The following is a 23,510-nucleotide window of genomic DNA, read 5'->3' as shown; positions in this document are numbered from 1 at the left end:
TTCAAAAAGCAGGGTATGGGTGGGGGGAGAAATTGCATCCAAAAAACACCCTACAAAAAAAACAATAAAAAGTTCTTTATCTTACTGTGTAGTCTGTAAAGACAAACTTGCAAAGACTGAAGCTCCTTTTTCAAGGTACTGAAAGGCAAAGAGAAAACTAAGATGCTGCGTTGTAAGATGGCTTTTCTTGTTTTTGGAAATGGATGGGAACTGAGCTTAGGTAGACAAAAAATGAGAATTGTTCCAATGAACATTTTCAGCTACCCTGTCTTAAGTGTGCTACAGATTAAAGCAGCTGCCATTGTCTCTTCTCTTCCATGGAAATCAGAAGTTGCAAGAGCAAGAGAAGAGTTCATTAAGAAAGGAGGGAAAAAAGAAAAAAAATGAAGATTTTCCAGATGCTCAGACAAAAGAGGTTTCTCAAGTTTTAATGTTTAATGGAACTTACTCTCACGATATGGAGTTCACTAGGATGAATGCAGGAGAGCTCTTGATCCAGACAGATTTTACTAGCAATTTTTTTTAAAGATAGATGTTTTTCCTTCTAGATATTTACAGCTATACCTTCCTGTCTCCTTTGAACGGTCCTATCTTCCCCTTCTCCCACTACTACTATTTGTTGCCTTGTTTCACTTTTCTGTTCAAACTGACTCTGTGCCCTTGAAAAGTGACTTGGATGGGTGAGGACTTCTATTTTATTTTAAGATAATCTTTCAGAAGGCCCTAATACCACATTCAATTTCAACATTTCCCAAATATATCTATTCCTTCACTAGTTCCCCCCCCCCCCGACTAGAATCTACAGATATTCTCCCATCATATTTCCGCATTTCTTTCTCATTGCAGTACCTGCTTACGTTCTAAGTGGAAAGGATTTTTTGTAGTACCTTAAGTATGACTTAAGACTGAAATAATATTAATCAAGAATTTGACAGCGATAGGAAAAGGTCAGGGCTTCCTTCTTTAGGGCAAACAACTATTCTAAGTATGCAATTCATGAAAAAATGAGTTCTGCTCTTGTTTCTCACTTTGATCCTATGAGTTCCGGTCTCTCATTACCACATTTTAAGATTGTGCATAGAATGTAGTCTCACAAGTCATCCAGTTCCACAAGGTGTTTTAATGAGTGTGTGTATGTACATTGCTTTAATTCCTGCTCTTCTGATAGGAGTTTTCCCAGCTCTCTTAACAGTGTAGCAAGTAACAGGGTTGAGAATTAGCACTCACCTTTCTACATGTTCTCTCTGTTGCTGACTAACCTTACAAAAACTGAGGCTAGATTGTATGTATTAACACCAGAGTGCCCCTGCTCCCAATACACTTGAAGGTTTCCACCCAGGCCATTCCTCACTTAACATCTTTGTCTCCATTCACACATCTTCATTTTTTCCCCATTTTCTCTTCTCTTTTAAGAACAACCTCAAAACTCACTTCTTTCAGCTTGTTTTCCGTCACTACTGTCAGCTCCGGTGCTATCTGCTCCCTCTCTCTTGCCTGAGCATATTGAAAATAAGAAAATTAAGATTCACTCAAAGTTAACACAATAGAGAAACAAAATTCATTACCTGAATTCCTGGTAAACAATCCTCTTCAACTAGCAACATCAACTTCCTTCTTACATGTCATTATCTTAAATTTAGCTGACAATAGACCCCAACTTCAGGAAAGAAGTGCAGAAATAAGCATAGAAATGCTGTGAAGGATGCTAGACCAGAACAAATTTGCTTGGAAAATGCACGCTTTGGAAAAACACCTTATCTCCCTCATATTTGGGCATGGAAGAAAAGACTGAAGAGAAGCTAGCCACCAGAAGGAAATGCAGAAGTAACAAAAGACACACAGTATCAACTGACTGGACTGTCTACCTTATTTAACCTATTTTCCTTCATTTTTTCCCCTCTAATTTAGCTTATTGCCTCTAGCAATGAAACCCACACTCAAAGATTATCACTTCAGCCAAGATATTTTTAATAGTGTCATAATAGAATGGTTTCAATCTTTGCTGGCTTTCCACAAAATATTACTAACTTACTCAAACACAGATGCACAAAATATGAAAATGTAGAGCTATGTTTTGTAGCTGAAGGACACCTAGTTTTCCTTAATGTCAAAGTTCAGTAAATGTTACTCGGGAGAGATGGAAAAAAAATCTACTTACTCACTAAATAGAAACATCGGAGCTTGAAACATCTAAGTTCAGATTTCTCTTAATTCTGTATATCTGGTGCTACCTAGTAAGAGCATCAGAATGCCACAAAAAAAAATCACCGCTTCTTTACATGTTTTGAGTAACAATATATGCTGCTAACTTTTCAGCCCAGTTTTCTAGCAGAAAAAGGATTCAGTGGTCACATTTTCCTTTCCATCATAAACCTCTGAAGCCACTTGTCAGTACAAAGGTACAGGACTTGCAAGGAAGCTTATTTTCCATGTTTCATGAAAGAAAACTAATGAGCAAAGACAACCACAAAGCAGCAGTTCTCCACTAAGAAAAAGCCTACAGTGTGAGCCAAATGACCTTACTTTCACATGGAAGAAAGTAAAAGACTTTCTTTCTGTTTAATGATAAAAATAACTTTAGTTCTAAGACATTTTAGATTAACCTTTCAGATGAGAGTATGCTTAATGCTCAATCAACTGCTTCTTTAAAAACAGGAACTAGTACTGACAGTTAATACTTTTAATGTGACAAAACGTGTCAGCTTTCTTGTTACAATCAACAGCATCATCAGTCCCTTCAGTGCCACTGTACATACTCAAACCAGCACCGCACCCTCTGGGAACTATTCAAAGACTGCATCTTCTATTTCTGCCCCCACTTCCTGCTTTTCCTCCCACACTTCTAGCATCTCGCTCTCGCATACTTGGCTTTGTCTTTACATTTGAGGTAGTCTTTATCCTCCTGTCAAGTCAAGACTTCCTTCAAAAATGACAAGATGGAAACATCCACATTCCTTTGTATCTCCACTGACTCAGTATTTTTGAGCTACCTAGCAGGCTACGACCAATCCTGAATGAACTGCTTCCAAGAACACTAAACTGATTCCAAGAGACCATCTGTGTATTTCCTGTTAGAAAGCTGGAACCAAGGCTCCTCACTGTTTTGAAATCCTTGACCAGATCATAACTCACTAAAGGTGAAAGTCCTGCAGCTTATTACAAACTTAATATCTTAACCAGTTTAATAAGCTGATCGTGTGACTACTCAGAGGAGCAGAACAGAAGAGAAATTGATTCCAAAGAAGAGGATATGGCGTAGGAAAACACTAAGAAAGTATTATACAGAATTACGCTGACCATTCTTCTCTCAGAAGGAGTTTGAAACAGTCCAGCTCTAGAGCTGCTTTATCTCATTTCTTTGAGCTTGTGAGGCTTTATAGACAAGTCAGGAAACAACAAAATACCTAAACCAATTCTTTTTACCTTGTTCATCAAGAAGCTTTTTTGTAAGATCTTCCGCCTCTTCTCCACAGTCTAATTCCAGGGGATCATCATTAATATCCAAATTCTCCAGCTCCAATTCCAAATCCTCACTCCCAGGTGCATCCTTATTATCTTTGGCATCTTTGGAATCTGTGTAGAAGTAGAAATACTAAATGTTTAGATACATGCAGACATGGTTAGAATACAGGTAGCCTCATGTTGGTAAATCTACGTTTCTTTAGTGCTGCCTTCTTTACCCCATTTCCTTTTAACAAGACTACCAAATTCTTGAGCCTATGACATCTAATCTGCTAGGTGTCAGTTGTTTGACATCCTTCATCTGGCTTCACCTGCATACTTGAAAACTGCAATTATTTATCCAGAGTGGGCTCTGATAAGAGCTGCCAGCAGTTTTACTGCTTTAATATGTTCTGAACTATACCCGAAACTTAAATGGACGACACACATGCATTCAAACACAGCAAGATACTTAGAAACATAGCCATCTAAATCCAAAAATTTTGGAAAAAGGTGAAACCATCACATGGAAAACACAAGCAAAACAATCTTGCATGCTGTCAAGGTCAGATAGAAAGACGGTATTCATTCACTGGGTTTTCAGAGGATACAGTGCAAACATTATTCAAAAAGAGACAGGTACAGACTAACTTAGAGTTTGCACTGCATATTCTTCATACCACACCTGATAGCAAAATTGACAAAGCAAGGTAAGAGAGAAAGTGCTTCTCTCTTTACGCTTCTCAACAAAAAGTAACCTAAAAATTAACACAAAAATCAGGACCGCAAGAAAATACTAAAAAATGGATATGTTATGTAGAAGATCAACTAATCTTACAATCGTTATTCCTGCAGGGGAGAGTGGGGAAGGTGAGGGAAATCTGTGAATCTCTAGAAGATTCAGGAAGGAATAGCTATTATTTTTCTTGGACAATAAAACTAGTCTAATCTTTTTCCAAGACTACTGTCTCCAACATTTTGCAATCCTTTCAGGCCTCCTTCAGGCATCACTTGCAGATCATGCTTCATAAGTAGTATTTTTTTTTTTTTTTTAAATGTTATTTACCTTGAAAATCTTTTCAAACAAAACCATGACAGATTTGAAATAACACAAAGGTGATACAAAAATAGCAGACTCAAAGCAGGCAACCTATTTCAAGTCACAGACTTAATTCACTTTTGAATAGGCCTCAGGAGATCTCTAGTTCAATCCTCTACTCACAGTTGGTTTGAATACTGTGTTCACCCAATTGCTCAGGGATTTTTTTTTCTAGTTGTTTTGAAAATCTCTTGAAAAAGATTCCTGTCTTCCTGGGCAACCCGCTCCAACTCTACCCTCACATGGAACTTTTAGAAAGCAGAAATTCCAAAGACACTTGTGAGCTGGAAAGCTGAAATTCCACTCCTACTCACTGACCTACCATACATGTATCAGAAAACTACGTAGCCTGTGTCTTTGTTTACTTCCTCAACGCCAAAGCAGTGCTCTTATCTAAACATGCATCTTCTATTATGCTTTGAGCCAGTGATCACAAATATCACTTTTATCCCATTATAAATGAAGTTCATCAATGCGTGGTTGAGACCCTAGGGTCTCATCAGAAGTGAAGAACCATCCAGTCCTTTTAATCCAACTTAATAACGAGACTGCCATCATTAAAAATTTAGTGAAAGAACGAAGTGAACACTAACATTTTTCAAAGGTGGTAAACGTTCAGGTTTCACACGGAGTTAATATTTACTCACGTTGGTTAATCACCAATTCTTTAAAACCTAGAATTCCCTTAATTTTAAATTACATTTACATTTTTGTCCTTAAATTCAGCTTGGATAATACCTATCCCACATTGCTGCTTCCCTAAAAATTCATCCAAACTGGTGGAATGTCCTGATGACCACAAATTTCATTACCGACTCATTACTTGCATCTATTTGGTTCCTCTGTTAGATGTGATAAAACATATTCTGTAGTTAAATATTCTACCTCTTGATTCGTCCTTGCTGGAATCCTTGCTCTGGGAACATTTTTCATTATCTTTAAACAAGATTGCAGGCACAAAAGCCTTCAAGTCGATGAGGTTCTCATAGAAGTTTCTAGCATCTTCATCTTCCCAAATACCCCCTTCCAGGTCGTATTCTCCAGGCTTTCCTGGTGTGAAAATGTCAATACCGGGTCCATGTTCTACAGAAACGTGAAACCATGATAACGTTATTTATGCAATCTTCTCACCTTAGCACAGGAGACACCTTTAAAGATTAAAAATACTTTTAGAACTATGTGAACCTGTTTATTACTGCCATTATTTTCTCTTTAATACAGAAATATATACTTTAAGGTGCTTTTAATAACCCAATTTGAATATATCAATAAGCTATCTTAAATTCGGTATTGACAGAAAAAAACTAAAGGCAATACCTGATTAAAAGTTAAATGAAGTAAAGACAATAGACACATTAAGTGGTATCAGAAAGGACAGTTAATAGACTTCAAGCAAAGTAAAAAGATAATTGCTCTGAGCATGATGAACTGTACCCAACTGTATTCGAAGAACAAAGTTTAAAAAGCTTGCTTGCTTGCTTTCAAAGTTAAAGGCATTCAAGAAATACAGCTTTTTAAAGCTCAAGATCACTTCTGACAAATGTTACACTCATGAGATCAACATCATCTCTTAATCTAAAACTTGAAATTCATTAAGGTGTTGAATAGCTTTGTAAATTAAATACTGTTTTCAGGAGGTCAGAGCCACCTAGTGACTTACCTGGCATAACACTATGTTCCTGCTCATAACATCATTGCACAAAATATACTCCAAATTCATTTTAGAACAATATTGGATTATAAAACTAATATACCATAATTTAAATATTTTTAAAAGTATATTAAATGGAACAATTTTGATTTTCCATTTATTCCTATATTACCTGAAACAATCTAAAGAGATAATTTACTGCAAATACACAGCATATACAATAGCCACAGTTGCATGTTACTTTAATAAAAACAGTATTATTTCTGTCTTTACATCCTTAAGGGGGAAAACCTAAATCAAAATAAATGAAGGGGAAGAACACATCAGTAAGAGGGTTTTGTTAGCTTTCCCAGCACATCCAAGCCAGGTCCAGCATCTTGTTTACTTGCTGTAAAAGATGGCCTACCCTCAGGAGTTGGTTTGTCTTGGGGAAGGTCAGGCATATTCTCATCCAGAATATCAGCTAGAGACTGAGAATTGGCCAACAGCTTCTGATATGACATAGCAAATTCCTCATACTGCTTGTGCCGATCTTCACTCAGTTCTCCTTTGGAGTGCAGGATGCGCCTACAAAGATCAAACTTACAGTAAGACAACCTTTTTTCTTAAAATCTACTCAAGCTATGCTGAACCTCTACTAATTTCTCTACTACACAAAGCTAACCTTCCTTCTGAGAGAACTGTGCATAGCCCAGATTAGACTGCCACAGCAAAAATTTGGTCAATGCTGTTTTTTCCCCCCAAACTACATTGAATTATTGAGTTCAATATAATTGAGCATAGCACAGTCACAGAAGTTCTGCCTTCAGGTAGCCTTTTCTTTCGATACTGATGAAAAAATCCCTTTTTTTTTTTTTTTTTTAAGTATGATTGTGCTGTAAGAGTACTACACAAGCACATAGTGCTGGAAAGTAAAGCATTTGACTAACAAAAAAGCTGGATAAATGTTGCTTTACATCTGTAACAATACGATTGCTTGCTGTTCAAATAATTAAGTGGGGGATCATCAGGAAGAGGCTCAAAACAGTAGTACATGAAAGCAAGCCCGTAAGTTTCTCCAACAAGCCAAGTTATTTCAAAGCTATCAGTCCAAATTAAGATCTGCTTTATCACTTTACTTTGATTTCTTTCCTAAGAAGTGCCCATACTAATTTCAAACTCTCAAATTTCAAATTGAAATCTGTTTTCAAAAGCAACTTGTGTTTGAAAGAGCATAAGAACTATTGCTCAACACCTTATACCTGCTTTAAAAATGGTCTCACTTGTTTTTAAACAGTAGAAAGTATAGTTCAAAACTACTGGCTTTTTTTTTTTTTTTAAATAAAAGAGCATTATGTGCAAGTATTTACTTTTGTCTGCCTCTTTCTACAGCCAGTGGGTAGTGCATAAAATAAAACAAGTTCTCCTAAAATTCCAAGTAGTGTGCGACAACCATACTTTAAGACAGTCACAAAGGTTATCTGCAGCTTTCTGAAACTAACAATTGTTTGTTTTCAATTAAGGAAACAGCCATTATTAAACATTCCTTATTATTTGACTTACCAACAACACCCAAAAGGTATCTGCCAATCTTAAAATCTTACAAAATTCACCGAATCCACCTGACAAAAGGCAAGTCTTTGCCTCAACTTAAAAGGATTCCTTTTTATTCCCTATTGCATTTGGTTGCTCTGCTTCACTTCAACTGCTGAACTGAGGACATGGAAGTAACCCAAGTTTATCTATTATGTTGGAAAACACCAAAATCTGAATTCAATTTAACCAACTTTTATGGAGTAGCACAGCTTTTCTCCACATGTAAGTTCTTGTATTTTCTCATTTAATTTCTAACACAAAAGTCCTTAAAACATTTTTCCTTCAAGTTCCTTGGAAACTCAGAGACTATAAAGCAACTTTGATAAGCATCAGTAAGTTACCACCCATTTTATGTAATTTATTAAAAACTGCCAAAAAGCACACTGAGTAACAGGCTACTGGTGTTACAAATTTCTAAAGTCAATTTCAAGAAGAAATACAAATAACAAGCCTCTTACACAGTATCACCCCTAGAGAAGCTAGGAATTCCAAATACCATAGATTTTAAGCAAGAAATCTTAAGAACTTTCAAGAGTTTAAACCAAAAATACAGAACAAGGCAATCTCTGCTAGCACAATGTCTGCTAGCACAAAGCTTGCCCCAGAAGGCCAATGACTACATTAGTATCAGCCTTTTATTAAGCAATAAATAATATTCTTACCAACAGACCCAAACATTTTATACTATAAAAATTGTCTAACAGTCTAAGCAACGCAAATTCAGGGATATCCATCCTGGGGTTTTTAGTAGCAGGTTAAGAGTAAACAAAAGTCATCTTGGTTAACAGTACATTCATAGTGTGAGCAAGAAAATCCCTTGTGCCCCTTGGTACTGTAACCTAACACAGATGTCTTGCTAAAGAACAAGAAGCAGTAACAGCAGAAGTAGTTCTCTCTCTTGTCCCTCCTACAAAGGCACACCTCTATAATGTAAATTACCTGCTTCTGTAAAGGAGAACAGGAAAAAAAAAATCAAGTTAAAATTAGCACGGACAATTTTTGAAGTGCAGTAGTTCAGTTTGGATTAAGAAAGTGCCAATATGTAACCTTTCCATGGAGATGGCTATCTATTAGGTATATTTTAAATTTAAATATTTTTATATAAAAATATCACTATATATAATATGTATATTCTATATATTAAATATTTATATATATAAAAACAATAGTCTCCTAAACATGAACACTGAAACCCTGTGCTATTATAAAAACAAAAAAGCATAGCACCGTAACAACAGTAAAACTGCAGTCTAATTTCCCACTCAAACGTTAACAAATTCAAGCTAAAGCCTATCAATTGATCTTTAAAAAGCACAATTCATTTTTGCATCCAATCAGTATTACAGCAGAAGGTACTTTATCTATGTCTCTTTAGAATTTTGCAAAGTACCATGAGGATAGTTCATCAATCTTCTGTCTAGGTTAAGCACGTTTTAAGAAGTTTCTTCCATGCCTAACAACCACTTGTGAAAACTCCCACTAGAACTGGGCAAATCAAGTCGGCTCCTTCCAGCACAGATACAGCCTGCACAGACCTTGCTGTGCTCTTAGCTCTGAAACCAGACAACTGTCGGGCTCTACCAAAGAACACCTCAAAGCAGTTTTCCTAACTACCCATTCACAGAAACCTTTATGGTTATATATTAAAGCATTATTGCTTTAATATATTAATATATAATATTAATTTTAACCAAGTGATGCATCAGACACAGGGTAGAATATTAATTCCCAATTAACTCAACGAGGTTGCACAGCTTGAATTATTTCACAGTGGCAGTTCCCCTCCTGACAGGTGAATTCAGGAAATGCTTACCTTACAACACAGCATAACCCAAACCTACAACTGGCTGCTGGGCACAAGAGGGAACAGCTCGCTCCCATTTCACTTCACCAGCTCTGGGTTAACAGTTGTTAAAAGCTGTTGTTAGCAGCAAAGTGGATTGGGTTTCCAATACACAGAGGGCTGTTTTTTTCCCAATATGATTACAGCCTCTTTAAAAAGCACAATCATTTTTTAAAAATCCAATTTATGAAGATCTCTATAGCATTTCCAGGCTTCTTACCAGCCAAATTTCTGTCTTTGACCTCAAGCTTTACAAATCCATAGCACACAACTGCCAAGTGCACGTTATACACAACGTAAGGGAATAAAATTCAGCAGGAAAGCTTTTTTCCATGTTTCATTTCTTAAAGCTTATTCCCCAACTTTTTTTCAAGCAGCTAAAATAAACGTTTAAAACTTCAGAGAGAGAAATAATTTTCACCCAGTGATAAATGATACTTTTTGCATTCTTTCACCAAAGCAAAGCTTTGCACCTAAGTTTGTAGGGTAATTCAGAGTGGAAGGCACACGAAGAAGCCACCAGCTGAATCTCCTGTTCAAGGCAGGATCAATGAGGAGATCACACCAGCCTGCTCAGGGCTCCTCTCTTATTTCTTCAGATCTTTCAACATTTTTTCCCCTACTTAAATTCCTCTCATAAAGCCTCTGCAACGCTCATTCATTGAAACCCTAACCAGAACCAACATGACCTGAACCAATTATAGTTGTGAAAGTATAAAAGTTCATACTAATTATATTAAAAATAACAACAGCTGAGTCAATAATATCTTTATAATAAGGAACTTGAAGAAGTAATGCTAGCTCAAAAGTCAGTTTATGCTCCCATGAAATACAACACTGAGCTGTTATCGGACAGGACTGCAGCACAACACCTATCAGCACGGCGGGACGAAGTTTAATGCTCTGATTTGGGAATGTTTGAGCACATTCTAAATGTACGTTTGGCTCTGTGCTGATGATCAGCATTTTAACTGAAACTTGTGTCTGCACAGGTTTCATTTCTTTCTACCTGGAATGCTCCCAGAAGGATATAGCTACTACCAGGTTCAAAGACCAGCAATTGGCTTTAGGCTGGCTCCAATAATGACATTTCATGATGCTTTAAAAAAAATAAAGCAGGTAATTATTTTTAAAACATATATGCTTGTAATAGAAATTATTCAGATCTTAAAAGGTATGTATACTCACACCATTCAATATTCAATATTTAAATAATGTATATGAATATTAAACTGTAATGATGTTTACTAGTTTAATGTAATAATATTTAAATATTTTAATAATTTTATATTTATTTCGTATGCACATTTAGGAGGATTTGAATCAAATTGCCTATGCCCTCAACATCTTAATATAGAATATTTGCACACAGAGTGTAAGGGACACCTTGTCAATCCAACCTCATCCTTCCTCCATACTCATTACCATTGACAAGACTGGTACGCTAAAAAAAAAGAGTAAACAAGCCAAAGACTTTGTGGCATATGCTCCGTTAAACACGTGTGGGTGGAAAGGGAGGAATCAGATTGTGCCAACTGGAAAAGACTGTACCAGCTGGTAAATAAGCATTACTCTCAAGCTGCTATGGAAGCATCACCGAAAAGATAGAGTTAAGAGAATTAAAGCTCAAGGTCAACATCAATGATCTTTAAATATATTTATAGAGTCTGGTTGTTTTTTTTGCTTAATCATTTAAGTGTTCAGAGGGAATTCAGACTTTAGGGTATACAGCATAATAATTTATATTCAATTCATAAATTAACAATTTATATGTCACTATCTTCCACACACCACTAACAGCCTCTTGTTTGGTGACAGATACTGCAACAAGCCTAGGCATTTCATAAATGAAATATATTTTCCTCCGTAAATGAAAAGCAACATGTAAATGTCACCTGTTTTGTCTTTCAATATTTTGTAGCTCCCTGTGGTCCCTTTTCAGGTGTTTGGTCAAAGACGTAAAGTATTCCTTCAACAAATTCTGGAAGGGCTGTTGTTTCTCTGGGCTAATTATCTCACTAGGAGGAAAGCTCAAGTTAAACTTCTCTGCAACAGTTTTTACTTTCCTTGGTACCAAACCAGCAATGTCATCTCCACAGTGCCGACAAAAGCTGATAACCACAGAAACATGAGTGTGGGACTCTCGGTCAGCGTTAATAATATTTTTAAGCTGCTCATAGATTAAAGACAAACCTTCCTTGTCAGTGAAAATCCCAACTATTGTTAACTCTGCAATGAAACGCAAATCAGTTCTCAACTTAGTAATGTTGGGAGTCTTCTCTTCTTTCCTTGCTTCAAAATGTTTTTTCCAAGCCTGAAGTAACGAGGGAGCAAAATCAGCATAGCGCTGGTGAAAGAGGGAACACAAGTGCACAGCGCAGTTCACATCCGAGATTTTCAGTTTGGCTTCCACAATAGAAGCTACTGCTTCTGCAATGTATTTGCTTAAATTCAGGCTATTAAAATCATGGGACAAGGAGTCCCTTTGTTGCTCTGTAATGGTTTTTAGCTTCTTAACAAAAGCTGTGTTCTTCTTCAGACTGGAGTCTAGTCTGCTGAAGAAGTTTTCCTCAGGGCGATTGTCTGGTGCATTCTGGTTTTTGCTGCGAAGCTCTTTTCTTGCCTGATGGCGCTCCCAAGCCTCCTGATGGAGCTGATGTGCTTCCTCTTTTTCTCTACGAGAAAAAAAAAAAAAGAGTAACTTTTGTTACAGAGCCTTTCTTTCAGGTTATCAAGTTCAAAATCTTTCAGTAATGCTCAACTCAAACTCAGTTTCTTTTAAGACTACCTTTTGGTATTTAACAAGTTAATCCTATAAAGCTAAAGCATCTGCTTCATGAACCACTGCTTAAGTTTACTGCTCCGAGAAACAAGTCCCACGTGTTACAAAATGGAACAGCTCTACGCAGAACACATTAATCCCACCAGACTTGCAAAATATAAACATAAAACTCTATTTACTCCAGACCGAGGTAAAGTTATTACAGGGGAGGACAGAAAACTATTAACAGCTTATCGTTAAACAGGAATCTTTTCTCCCTAGACTATTGGAATTACACTGAGAATTTTAAGGAGGTGAAATACATCTGCCCCAATTAGAGTCTGGCTATGACACTGTCGTCCATCATTGAAAGTGACATACTTTACACACAAGAATGTCCAGAAACTTGTTTTTTTTTGTTCTAAAGATGCTACCTTCAACACTGTAATACTTTTTGGTATCACCCTGAGAAACATTATCTTGGTAAGATCACGTGCTGAAGTGCTAGGTTACGTTCCGTGTTTGCCATCCAGATATCAATCAACTACGACAAAGTAAAAAAAAAAAAACAAAAAAAAAACACTGCGGCCACCACTCACAGCACATTTGCTCTCCTCACAGTTTTGGACTCCTGTATTCCCAATTTTAGACAGTAACACCTCTCCATCTCTTATTATATCACACAGGTGCTTTCAAATGATCATCGCATGGAGAACGCCATCAAAAACAATACGAAAGACCAAAGTAACAAAGGTTAGAAGGTGAAAACTCAAAACTTCATAAAAATCAAAGCATGCTCACCCAGGCACATACAATTTATAACACCACACACAACTTCCTATAACTCAAACAGTTTGTTTTTATAGTTCTGTCCCCATTCCTCATAGCAGGACTACAACACCTGGCACAGTTAAGCCATTAAAACACAACTTACTTCAGCTGAGCAGCTGCTTCTTCTTGCTGACGTTTCACTTCCTCCTCTTGCTTCTTTTTCTCTTCCTCTTCAAGTTTCTTTTTTTCCTCCTCTTCTTTCTTCTTTTGCTCTTCTTCTGCCTTCACTTTATCATCATCTTTCTTCTTTCGCTCCTTGTCTTCTTTTTTTCTTTTATCCTCTTCCAGTTTTTTCTTTTTATCTTCGGGAACCTTTAAAGTCTCTCTCTTCACCCCAACCTTGACATCTTCTTTTGGCTTCTCCCTGGTGCTCACTGGTCGCCTTTCACCAAATTCTTTTTCTTTATTATTTAACGAAGATTCTTTTTCATCCATGCTTGCTGACTTTTTGCGCTCAGCTGGCATTGTGTTAACCGGGCAAACCTGCAGAATCAAAGAAAATAAGTACTTTTAACTTGCTGTTGATAAGTAAAGCAACTTGCACAGCCTGCCCATGCCTGTTTAATTCTTACAAAGGTGAGAATAAAATACATCAAAATAAATTACAGACTTAACCTAAGTTTTCTGGAACTATGGAATGCACGTAATGAAGGTAAGAACTAAGCACTTTTATTACAGCCTTCCAAATTATAAAGCTTAGCTCAAGATAAGATGGAAAACACAACAATACTTTCCAAATCTAAATTATTACAATCGTTATCTGAACGTACTGTGAAGTTGTGTTCAGCACAAACTGTGAAGTAAAAACATTTGAAGTTTCTACAGCCTGAGAAATACGTTGTCTTGGAATATAACAAGAAAAAAAATCTGAAAAAAAATCCAAAACCAATGAAGGCAAAGTACCCTGAGTTCATAAATAAAAATACTTGATTCATCAGCATGCACCTGCATCTCACTAACATTTCCACACATCTAAAACCACCCTCTCTTCCCAAACCTCTATTTAGGATCACAGGATAGCACAGGTCAGATGAGACCCGAAGAGGTCCAACATCCTGCTCAAAGCAGGGTCAATTCTGAGGTCAGACAAGACTGCTCTACGCTCTATCCACTACAGCCCTACAATCCACACAGGAAGGAGGCTGTGCTGGACAACCTGCTCCAATGCTTGGCTGTCCTCATGGTGAAAGGGCATCACTGCATTACCCTCCTTCCTCACTCCTCCCAAGATTTCCCCACTCATTGCAAGTTTCTGCACAGCACAAGTAGCAGCTGGGAGAGTGCTGTGCTGACTGAGCCTCCCTGCCACCAGGGCACACTGAAATGGAAACAGAAAGGCTACAGTTATCAGGAGTTAGCAAAGGCTCTGATTTGTGTTTCTACTCATTACTTTTTTCCCCTAAATGATCTGCAGAAGCTTTATCATCTTTAGGGTTTCTTGCACTTTAAGCCGTAGATGCATTTGGCAAAGGATCCAAAACCCAACATACATTGAAGAAGAAAGTACAGAGACTAATTGAGACTGGAAGGAAACTCCAGAGGTCACCGAGTTCAACTCCCTGCTCAAAAGGGGTCAAGATCAGGGACGTGTCTCGTTAAGTTTGGAGCAGCTCCAAGAACGGAGATGCCAACGGCCCCTCCGGGCCCCTGCTTCCATACCAAACATCCACACTGGAAAAGCTTTTCTTAATATCATCCTTGAATTTCCTATGCCCCAATTCATGTCCCCTTCTTCTCATCCTATTCCCATACAGCTTTAAGAAGAACCCAGCTCCATCTTTTCCGTTCTGTCCCACCAGGTAGCTGCAACAGTAACAAGAGCTCCCCTTCTCTTCTTACAGACCCAGCTCTCCCTGTGTGCCCTGGTCTCCTCCCGATCCTGGGGGCTGGCTGCAGCGTGTCAACACCTTTGGTGGCACAGAGAGCCCGCAGCTGGACGTGGTGCCCACGTGCGATCGTGCAAGTACCAAACACAGAACCACCCCAGCCTGATTTACTTCACACTAAATTCCTATCTTCAAACAAAAATCTATCATCAGCTTTATTTTGTTCATCTCCAAGCTCTTTCATTTGAATCTGTTGATAAATCCTAAACCCTCAAATAATTTTGGGTCCTGGAACACCAGGAGGCCAGCCGTAAAATATCTGTATTAGCAGAACTAGGGTCCCAGCTCTGCAAATATGCATTCGTCATTTTTATATATTCATGTGCCTCGAAGTTAAATGCTCACACAGACAGGAGTGATGAGACAATGCCCAGTTATCAACCCTGCTTTGACTTCGCTGTATTTCAGTCAGGTTGGAAGAAGAAAATAAGGTGGATTCACATACTCCCGATATCTACTCAACAAAATGGATGAGACACGTGCATTTCAACCCAACTAAGAGTGCTTCCAATAACTATATTCCAAAAGAGTTGAAAATAACATAAAATAGACACCAGACTGAAGGAAGTCTCTATTTCTAAGCAGTCCGTATTCCCTCCCCACACACACAAAGCAGTAGCATAAGTTCATACACCAACCATCCCGTATGGAAATGTGGGTTACGTTTTCTCTGATGTTTGTATGTGTCTTCTGAAGAAAAAACTGGTTGCAAAACCACGTTATAGTCACACGCGGGCAGCGACACCACAGCAATAGAGAACCTGTTCAGGATTTGGCCGCTTTGACAGCAATTGGCAGCAGCGGCAGCAGAGAGATGTTTCTGAGGTTGATTTATGGAAGCAGGGCCGATCAAATCAGCACAGCTTACACAAGTACCAGCACATTTGGCTCCCGAATGCTTGTCTACAGCTAAGAGGTTACACAGCTCAGCATCTCTGAACCACTCCAATTTCAAAAAAAAAAAAAAAAAAAAAAACTGATTGACATCATCTTAAAACAGTGTTGTTATGAAACCAATACTTAAAACACCACCAAAAAAAAATAAGAAAAAAAACACAAGCAGTAACAAAGGCTTCATATTAAAGGTTGGGACTAATTTTCCAGCTCTGCAGGCCGGTAAAATGGGAGCTGTTCCTCACAGATTGACCTGGGAGATGAGAATCCTCTACACACCTCACATTAAGCAAGAGTTCATTGCTGTTGTCTCACTGTGAATCCACACTGGAAGTTCCCAACAGTTCAAAACGGCTAATCTCTCTCCCACCACCAAAAAAACGGGAAGTTCTCAACATTTAAACATTGCTGTAACGTACTATTAGCAAGATTACAACCGTTACATGAAGACTCTCCAATAACTGTATTCAACTTTTTCACCAGGAAGACTCCAAAACAACACAAAGAGAGCAGCACATTTTTTAAAGTGCTATGTTTTTAAACAAAGATAATGAATTAGGAGCTGAGTTTAAAATGAGAGCAAAAGGGTTGTTTGATTACAGAAACGTTGGAAAGGCACACCATAATTTCAATACTCTTTGTCTCCCACCTGTTGGTAGTAGGGTAATTAAATTAAAATTTGGAGGAGATCCCAAGTATCCAGCTAGACACACACGTAAGTTTTCAACATCATATCCACTCACTGAAATCATTACAGAACTTATCCTCCTGTTACTTTTAGGAACTCAGAATTCTGTTTTAAAATACATGTCCTATTTGCTTATATAAAAGCAAGACAAAAAGCTGGGCTGAAAAGAAAAGGGACGGAGCACTGTGATTTCAGTAGGCGATAGGAAGCACTTTTAACCCCACTGGCAAACACCAGTGACAAAAAAAAACAGTTGGTTTTTATCACAGATGATAGATCCTGTCCTCTAACACACAGTACACACATTGCAATCCTTCTCACTACCTGCTAGGTACAGCTCCTTATCTTGCAAACCCTTCTGGTCGTACTGACAGCTCATTTAAGCCTACCAATAATTAATTGCAGGAGGCAGGCAGCGCGACGGCTGCCTCCAAGCTATACGCAGACTGCTTCACTGGTCAGCGCACAGCACAGAGGTGTCCACAGAGCGCATGCTACAGCCCTTCCCTCAGCAAGAATGTTAATTCAGACTGAATTATTTTTCTCAGTCACTGGCTCTAACAAGATCTGTAGCGATGTTATACCTCCAGAGCTCCCAATTTGGCTGAAACTGGTTTAAAGGTTCAAAAATTTGGGGGAGCAGAGAGAAATGGAAATAGAAAGCAGGCTCGCCTAGGTCTCCTCGCCATAGGCTGCACATAGCTTGGCCCAGATTAAAGGAATAGTAAGGCAACTCTCAGAGAAACTTAATGATTAAAACTTTTGTTTAGTACTCAATACTTATGTGAACGTACTGTTGAAAAGACAAGATAATGACACAAACTTCAAAAGCCAATAAATAGGAGGAACCAGCACACACAGCTGAAAATTAGAAAGTACAGAGAACACAGACAGGAGACAAAGGCTCCATATGCTTCTGGGCTTTCAGCACTGCATTCCTGTAATCACATTTAAATTTTTTGGAACTATTTTCTCGGTTCCATCATTTACAGATGCTATTTTCCCAGAGAAAACTACTAACCCTCCTTTTTCACTATTTGATCTACATTAACTCACTCTAATCTTAATTTTATTTCGGAGTTGTGGTTTGTTGTTTTTTTTTTTTTATTGTAGCTTTTTTCACAAGAATCTCAGTATTTGAGAAACTGATGGGAGCAGCTCGCAACACTCCAGGCTCAGAAACTTAAATAAGTAAAAGTTCACCAATAAAAAAAAAAAAGTCTTCCATTTATGCTTTCCCATAAACATTGCCCATGTAATCGCTTATCCTCAATGAAACACAAGATTCACAAGAGATATTCAGCACCACTAATGCAGCCACCATTCAGAATAAAAGGATCAACACCAACGCCTTCACCTGATGCCCTAAATCCTCTCAGGTCGGTGAAAACCCGTAGTCACAGACCGCAGCACCACAACCCTAAATCTTACTCAAGTATAGAGGGAAGAAGACACAGCTTTACTAAACTAAGAAGGAACAAATAGATTTTTCTGACGCTTTTCATACTGCTAGCGGGATTTAAACTGACCACAAACATTCCCCCGTTAGGTACGCTGTTAGGTAGGGGAGCTACACATCGCAGGCAACAAGTCCCACTTCCGACACTCTGAAAAGCACCCGAGAGCGAAGGAGCCGAGCAGCGTTAGCAACCCCAGCGCTGGGAAATGGGAGTTTTCAGGCGCTGCGGTGCCACCAGGGGCCGGGCCGCTTTTACTTTCGCTTCCACGCCTCCCCCAGCAGCGCTGCGCTGCCGGAGCTGCCCTGCCCTTGGGGAAGAGGAGGGGGAAAAGGGGGGGTGAAGACAAATCGGTGCGCGTAGAACAACAGAACAGCTGTGGTGTTACACCCCCGCCTCTTCTTCTTCCTCCTCCTCCTCGGGCCGTCCCCAACCCCTTCGCTCCCCTCTCCCCCTTTCCCCTCTGCCCCCCCCCGGTGCCACCTCACGGCCCCGCCGCCCCCCTCAGCCGCCCCCAGGCTCCCTCAACCGCCACCCCCGGTTCCCGCCCCTCACCCCCGGTCCCCCCCCGCTGTCCCCGGCTTCCCCTTCTCCTCCCCTTCTCCTTCCCTTCCCGTCCCCTCCCCGCCCCGGAGCTCCCCTCACGTCCCCCCCGCCCCCGTCACCTCGGCCCGGTGCAGGCATCGCCCGGCCGCCGCCGCCGCCGCTCCTACGAGGCCCCCTCTCCCCTCACGCCGCTCTCCGTGCCCGCGGCCGCCCGCGCCGCTGCCTGAGCCGAAGCGGAGCTTCCCGGGCCGAGCCCCGCCACTCTCCTCTCGCCGCCCAGACGATAAATAAAGGGTAGGGACGGCGGCTCGGCGCTCGCCCTTTTGGCCGCCCCGTAAGGCTCGGAGGAGGGAGGTTGGTGGCGGCAGGGAGGCAGGCAGCGCGCGGGGCAGCCCCAGGTGGGGGCCTGAAGGAGGGCGGCCGTGCTCGGGTTACCGGCGGGGTGCGGAGGCGGAAGTGGCTGATGGAAGGGGGGGGGGGGGGCGCCGTGTGGTGCCGCGTGACGTCACCGCCGTGTGGTACCGCGTGACGTCACCGCCGTGACGGTTTTTGCCCGTGCGGCCTCACATCGCGTCACGCTGCCTGGGCTGACGTAAAATTGTTGTTTCTTGAGGCTATGGGACCGCCTGCCCTCTGCCACAGGAAATTTTGGGGCAGAAAACCCCAAATTCCCTCACAACACCTGTCCAGTACAGCCCTGGCTGTGAGGCGGCCCCAAATTAGCCCCACCTGAAGCCCCTGGCACGGTCCAGCCTCAATAAGTGTTGATTTTTGGGTTAAAATCCAGTTGCTTAAGCACTCAGGTGTTTATTTTCATAGAATCACAGTCATTAAGGTTGGAAAAGATGACCTGGTCCAGCCACCCCCCTACCACCAATGTCACCACCAAACCATGTCCCCAAGCACCACATCCAACCTCTCCTCAAACACCCCCAGGGACGGTGACTCCACCACCTCCCTGGGCAACCCGTCCCAGTGCCTGACTGCTCTTTCTGAGCAGAAATGGCTCCTCATTGCCAACCTGAACCTCCCCTGGTACAACTTGAGACCATTCCCTCTGGTCCTATCACTGGTTACCTGTGAGAAGAGGCCGACCCCCAGCTCCCCACACCTTCCTTTCAGGCAGTTTCAGAGAGCAATAAGGTCTGCCCTGAGCCTCCTCTTCTCCACACTGAACACCCCCCAGTTCCCTCAGCCGCTCCTCACAGGACTTGTGCTCCAGGCCCTTCACCAGCTTCGTAGCCCTTCTCCTGACATCTTCCAGGGCCTCCATGTCCTGATACTGAAGGGCCCAAGCACTCTGGCTCCTGTGAGCCATCACTTAGGTGCAGTGAGGTTTGTTTGTGCTCCTCCAGGCTTAGGGTGAGCACACAAACACCTGGTCGCAACATGTGGGCCAGGCCTCAAGGGACAAAATGAGATTATTCCAGTGTTAAACCCTCTCTCAGTCACAAGGAAGAGGCAAAGAAGCAGTCCAAAATGAGATTATTCATCTGTTAAACCCACTTTATTCACAGGGAAGAGGCAGCCCAAATACAAGACTGCTTACTGACTCAGTTTTTGGTGTACTCTGCCAGCCAGTATGAGGCTGGACAGGTTTTTTTCCAGGAAAGAGCTCTCCTCCTGCTGTTCATGCCTCATTTTGCAGACACATCTGAAAATCTCCGTCTGGAAAAGTTTATGAATATTTGAAGGGGTGAAGTCATGCTTCTTATTTACATTGATCGTTCAAGTGTTCTTGCGGCACAGAGATTTCATTTGCCTCCCAAGATGGTTACTGGGTTGCTTAGACTGATTTGCTAGAATGGGAAAGATCCATGTGATGTGCTAAATGGTGAAAAGATGGGTTAAAAGGGGAGGACATCTGCAAACATATTGGTGTTTTTGGAACAACACCAATAACAGTTTTTCTGTTATGGTTCAAAAAAGGCAGTCTCAGCAGTATATTAGGGCTAAATTGCAGGTTCAGTGGCCTTACATCAAGAAATGTTGGCTTCTTTTATTCTGAAAAATGGTATTGCCACCTTTTCTAGCATGAATAAAATGTATGATCACTAAAATTTTGAAACAGTTGTACCTTCTGTATTTACATCACACCAGCCACAGCTACAACTTGTTGGAACTCTCTTTGGTAAAAGCACTGCACATAAACACTGTTTCAGCTTTGATAGATCAGAAAGCTTTTCCTTATCAAGTATCTATTTCATCTGTGGCTGCTTAAATACTGATCAGGTTTTCCTATTAATTTACCTAAAAAAATAAAAAATAAATCCATGTGGATCTCATTACCTAAATTTCAGATGTAAAGTGTGTCTTTCAGTTTTTTAATTCTTGAAGCTCTTCCTGACTTTTTCAGTATGTTTCTTCAATTACTGGCACCAAACATGCACACCGTTCAGAGAGTAATTGCACTCATGCCAAGTACTGGCCTTATGTAGAATCTGTAGGTGTGTTCAGTATTTGCCTTGTAGCCAAATACAGAAAATTATCTTTTTTTGCCAAGTGAGCTGATATTCACATAACTTTTTCAGATCCATCTGTTTTATTCCTGTGATTTTTTGCAATTATTTATAGTCACTGTTTCCTGGAAAGGAGCTACATTTTGGTATGCATACTTTTTCAAGGTGTACAAATATATGTCTGATCCAGTTTGCCCAGGGAAGTGGTGGAGTCACCATCCCTGGAGGTCTTTAAAAGACGTTTAGATGTAGAGCTTCGGGATATGGTTTAGTGGAGGACTGTTAGTGTTAGGTCAGAGGTTGGACTTGATGATCTTGAGGTTTCTTCCAACCTAGAAATTCTGTGATTCTGTGATTCTGTTAAATCACATTTGCTTATGTCCAGTCCAGCTTAGCATTCAGAGCCAAGATAACCTCTCTTCACCACTTAACTCCAGCTGACAAACCTTGTCAGGGTATACTGTATGGGAAATTTTGGGGTTGATAGAAGTACTAAAGTGCCATTCCTTTAAAATGCACCCATCTGATGATGATGTTCAATTTAAAATGCTGCAAGTTTAGTCTGCTAGGTAGTCAGCTCTATTTTGCACATCGCTTTTGAAATATTTCTAATTTTCTTAACCAAGACATGTGGTAGAACTGAATCAGCCTCCTACAGGAGCCTTCTCTCAGGCAGCCTCTCTGCCTCTGCTGGCAGAGTCAGGCCAGAACAGTCCCATTGAGGAGCCAGAGCACGTGGACTTAGCAGTGGTGTTTCTGCTGGCACGGGTACCATCTTCTGACACTTAAGACATGAGCCAAAGTCAACAGAGCCTCTCTTTTATTACCCTAGATATAGTTACAGCAAGACTTTTCCCACAGGTAATAACGTCTCAGACAAGATGGTTATGCTGGCAAAAGTCTGTAAAGCACTTTACATCTTTAATTTTAATTTTTAATTACAAACAAATAAACAAAACCAACACACAACTCAACTGATAGACTTGATGAGATATATATTCCATAAACTCACACTTAGACTTGATTAAGGCAGTAAGTAAACCCTTATATATGCAAATATTTTATTACTCCTCTGGGATCCAGACTCTGTGGCTGAACTGCCAAATTTGGTCTTTCATAGCTCTGGAAGATTTTTAATGTTCAGCCCCATGCGTATCAGTGTTAATTGAGAAATACTCAACTAGCTCTTTATCTGCTTCGACGCAAAACCACGCTGATACCTGCTATTTGCTTAGGGACTGTGGAAAAGTATTTCATCATCCGTCTGCAACATTTGTGGGTTTTCCCTAGCGCAGAAAATTATTAAACTACATCGGCATTTTCTGCCTCTCTACAAAATGATGGTTTCTTTATCCTAATGTACACTAAAAATTGATACTAAAAACCATATCCTTTATTCTGTTGCGGTGTCATCTGTCTTTCTGTGGCAGTAGCTTTTGGTTTTCTTTGCAGCTTTGAAGCTCGTTCCCTTTTTTTGCCCTCCCAGACTGGCTTTTACAAAGCTGCACCAAACCAACCATCCCACCCACAAGGAAGACAAGCGGCCCCCATCCAGGAACTGTAAATAGTGTAAGATCCCTGGCCAGCTGTGGTGTCACAACCTATTCGGTTGCAAAATCCAGTTCCACCTGTTCCAACAGCACGTAGCCACTGTTTGATTTGAAGAAAGAAACGCTCTCTTCGATTTGATTTCCCCGTTGCGCAGGCAATCTACAAAGCAGGCTCGGTTATCTTTTTTCCACAGGCTCAGCCAAGCCGGCGCCTCTCCTGCCTCTGGCCTGCACTCACACAAAGCTTACACGAAGCTTTTAGGTTTTGTTCAAACCTCAATTCTCCTCAGCTCTTGTATTTTTTGGTAGGTTTTCCAGAGGTGGTGATGTTAATGTGTCTTTTGCCAGTCTAATCACAATCCAGTGTAACAAATGCACAGGGTTAAACTTTGATACTGAACCCATCGTGGCATTTTAACAGGGGATTCCAGGATACTGGGATTTGTTTCTAAAGTCACCTAAGGGGGCAGAAAGAGACTGAACACACAGAAATCACCTGAGGAATCAGACTGATCACACAGAGATGACCTAAGGAATCAAAGAATACACAGAGGAGATCACCTGAGGAATCAGACTGAACGCACAAAGGAGAAAAGCTGCCTGCAGTACCTAAAATATGTAATGGGCCATTTTGGTCTTTTATTTCTTGTTTTTCACTTTACACGGTCTTTCAAGTGCCATAGTTAACATCTGGAAATCGATAACGGTCCTGGGATACTGACTGGAAGGACGAGGGGGAACAGGCTGAAGTTGCACCAGGGGAGGTTTAGGTTGGGTATTAGGAAGAACTTCTTTACCAAAAGGGTTGTTAGGCATTGGAATGGGCTGC

The 23,510-nt window shown here is 40.4% G+C and overlaps 1 protein-coding gene across 4 annotated transcripts in view; it reads right to left on the bottom strand.

Annotated features, from left to right (window-relative positions):
• UPF2 (UPF2 regulator of nonsense mediated mRNA decay) overlaps positions 1-19,110 on the bottom strand; it is a 61,773-nt gene extending 42,663 nt beyond the window's left edge. For 2 of the 4 annotated variants that reach the window (XM_068670036.1, XM_068670037.1), the window contains exons 1-5: positions 13,305-13,684; positions 11,505-12,284; positions 6,598-6,758; positions 5,426-5,623; positions 3,424-3,573 (exon numbers count right to left, since the gene is read on the bottom strand). In XM_068670036.1, the coding sequence (XP_068526137.1) occupies positions 3,424-3,573; positions 5,426-5,623; positions 6,598-6,758; positions 11,505-12,284; positions 13,305-13,666 (1,651 nt within the window). In that variant the 5' untranslated portion in view covers positions 13,667-13,684. Of the gene's footprint in view, positions 1-1,431; positions 1,495-3,423; positions 3,574-5,425; positions 5,624-6,597; positions 6,759-11,504; positions 12,285-13,304; positions 13,685-18,791 lie in introns of those variants that run through there. The other 2 variants (XM_068670035.1, XM_068670034.1) reach the window with 2 other exon arrangements.
• Positions 19,111-23,510: the final 4,400 nt, after the last annotated feature.

Source organism: Anas acuta, chromosome 1 (assembly GCF_963932015.1).
Source record: "Anas acuta chromosome 1, bAnaAcu1.1, whole genome shotgun sequence".
Lineage (NCBI taxonomy): Eukaryota > Metazoa > Chordata > Aves > Anseriformes > Anatidae > Anas > Anas acuta.
This window is presented reverse-complemented; position numbering and strand designations above follow the sequence as displayed.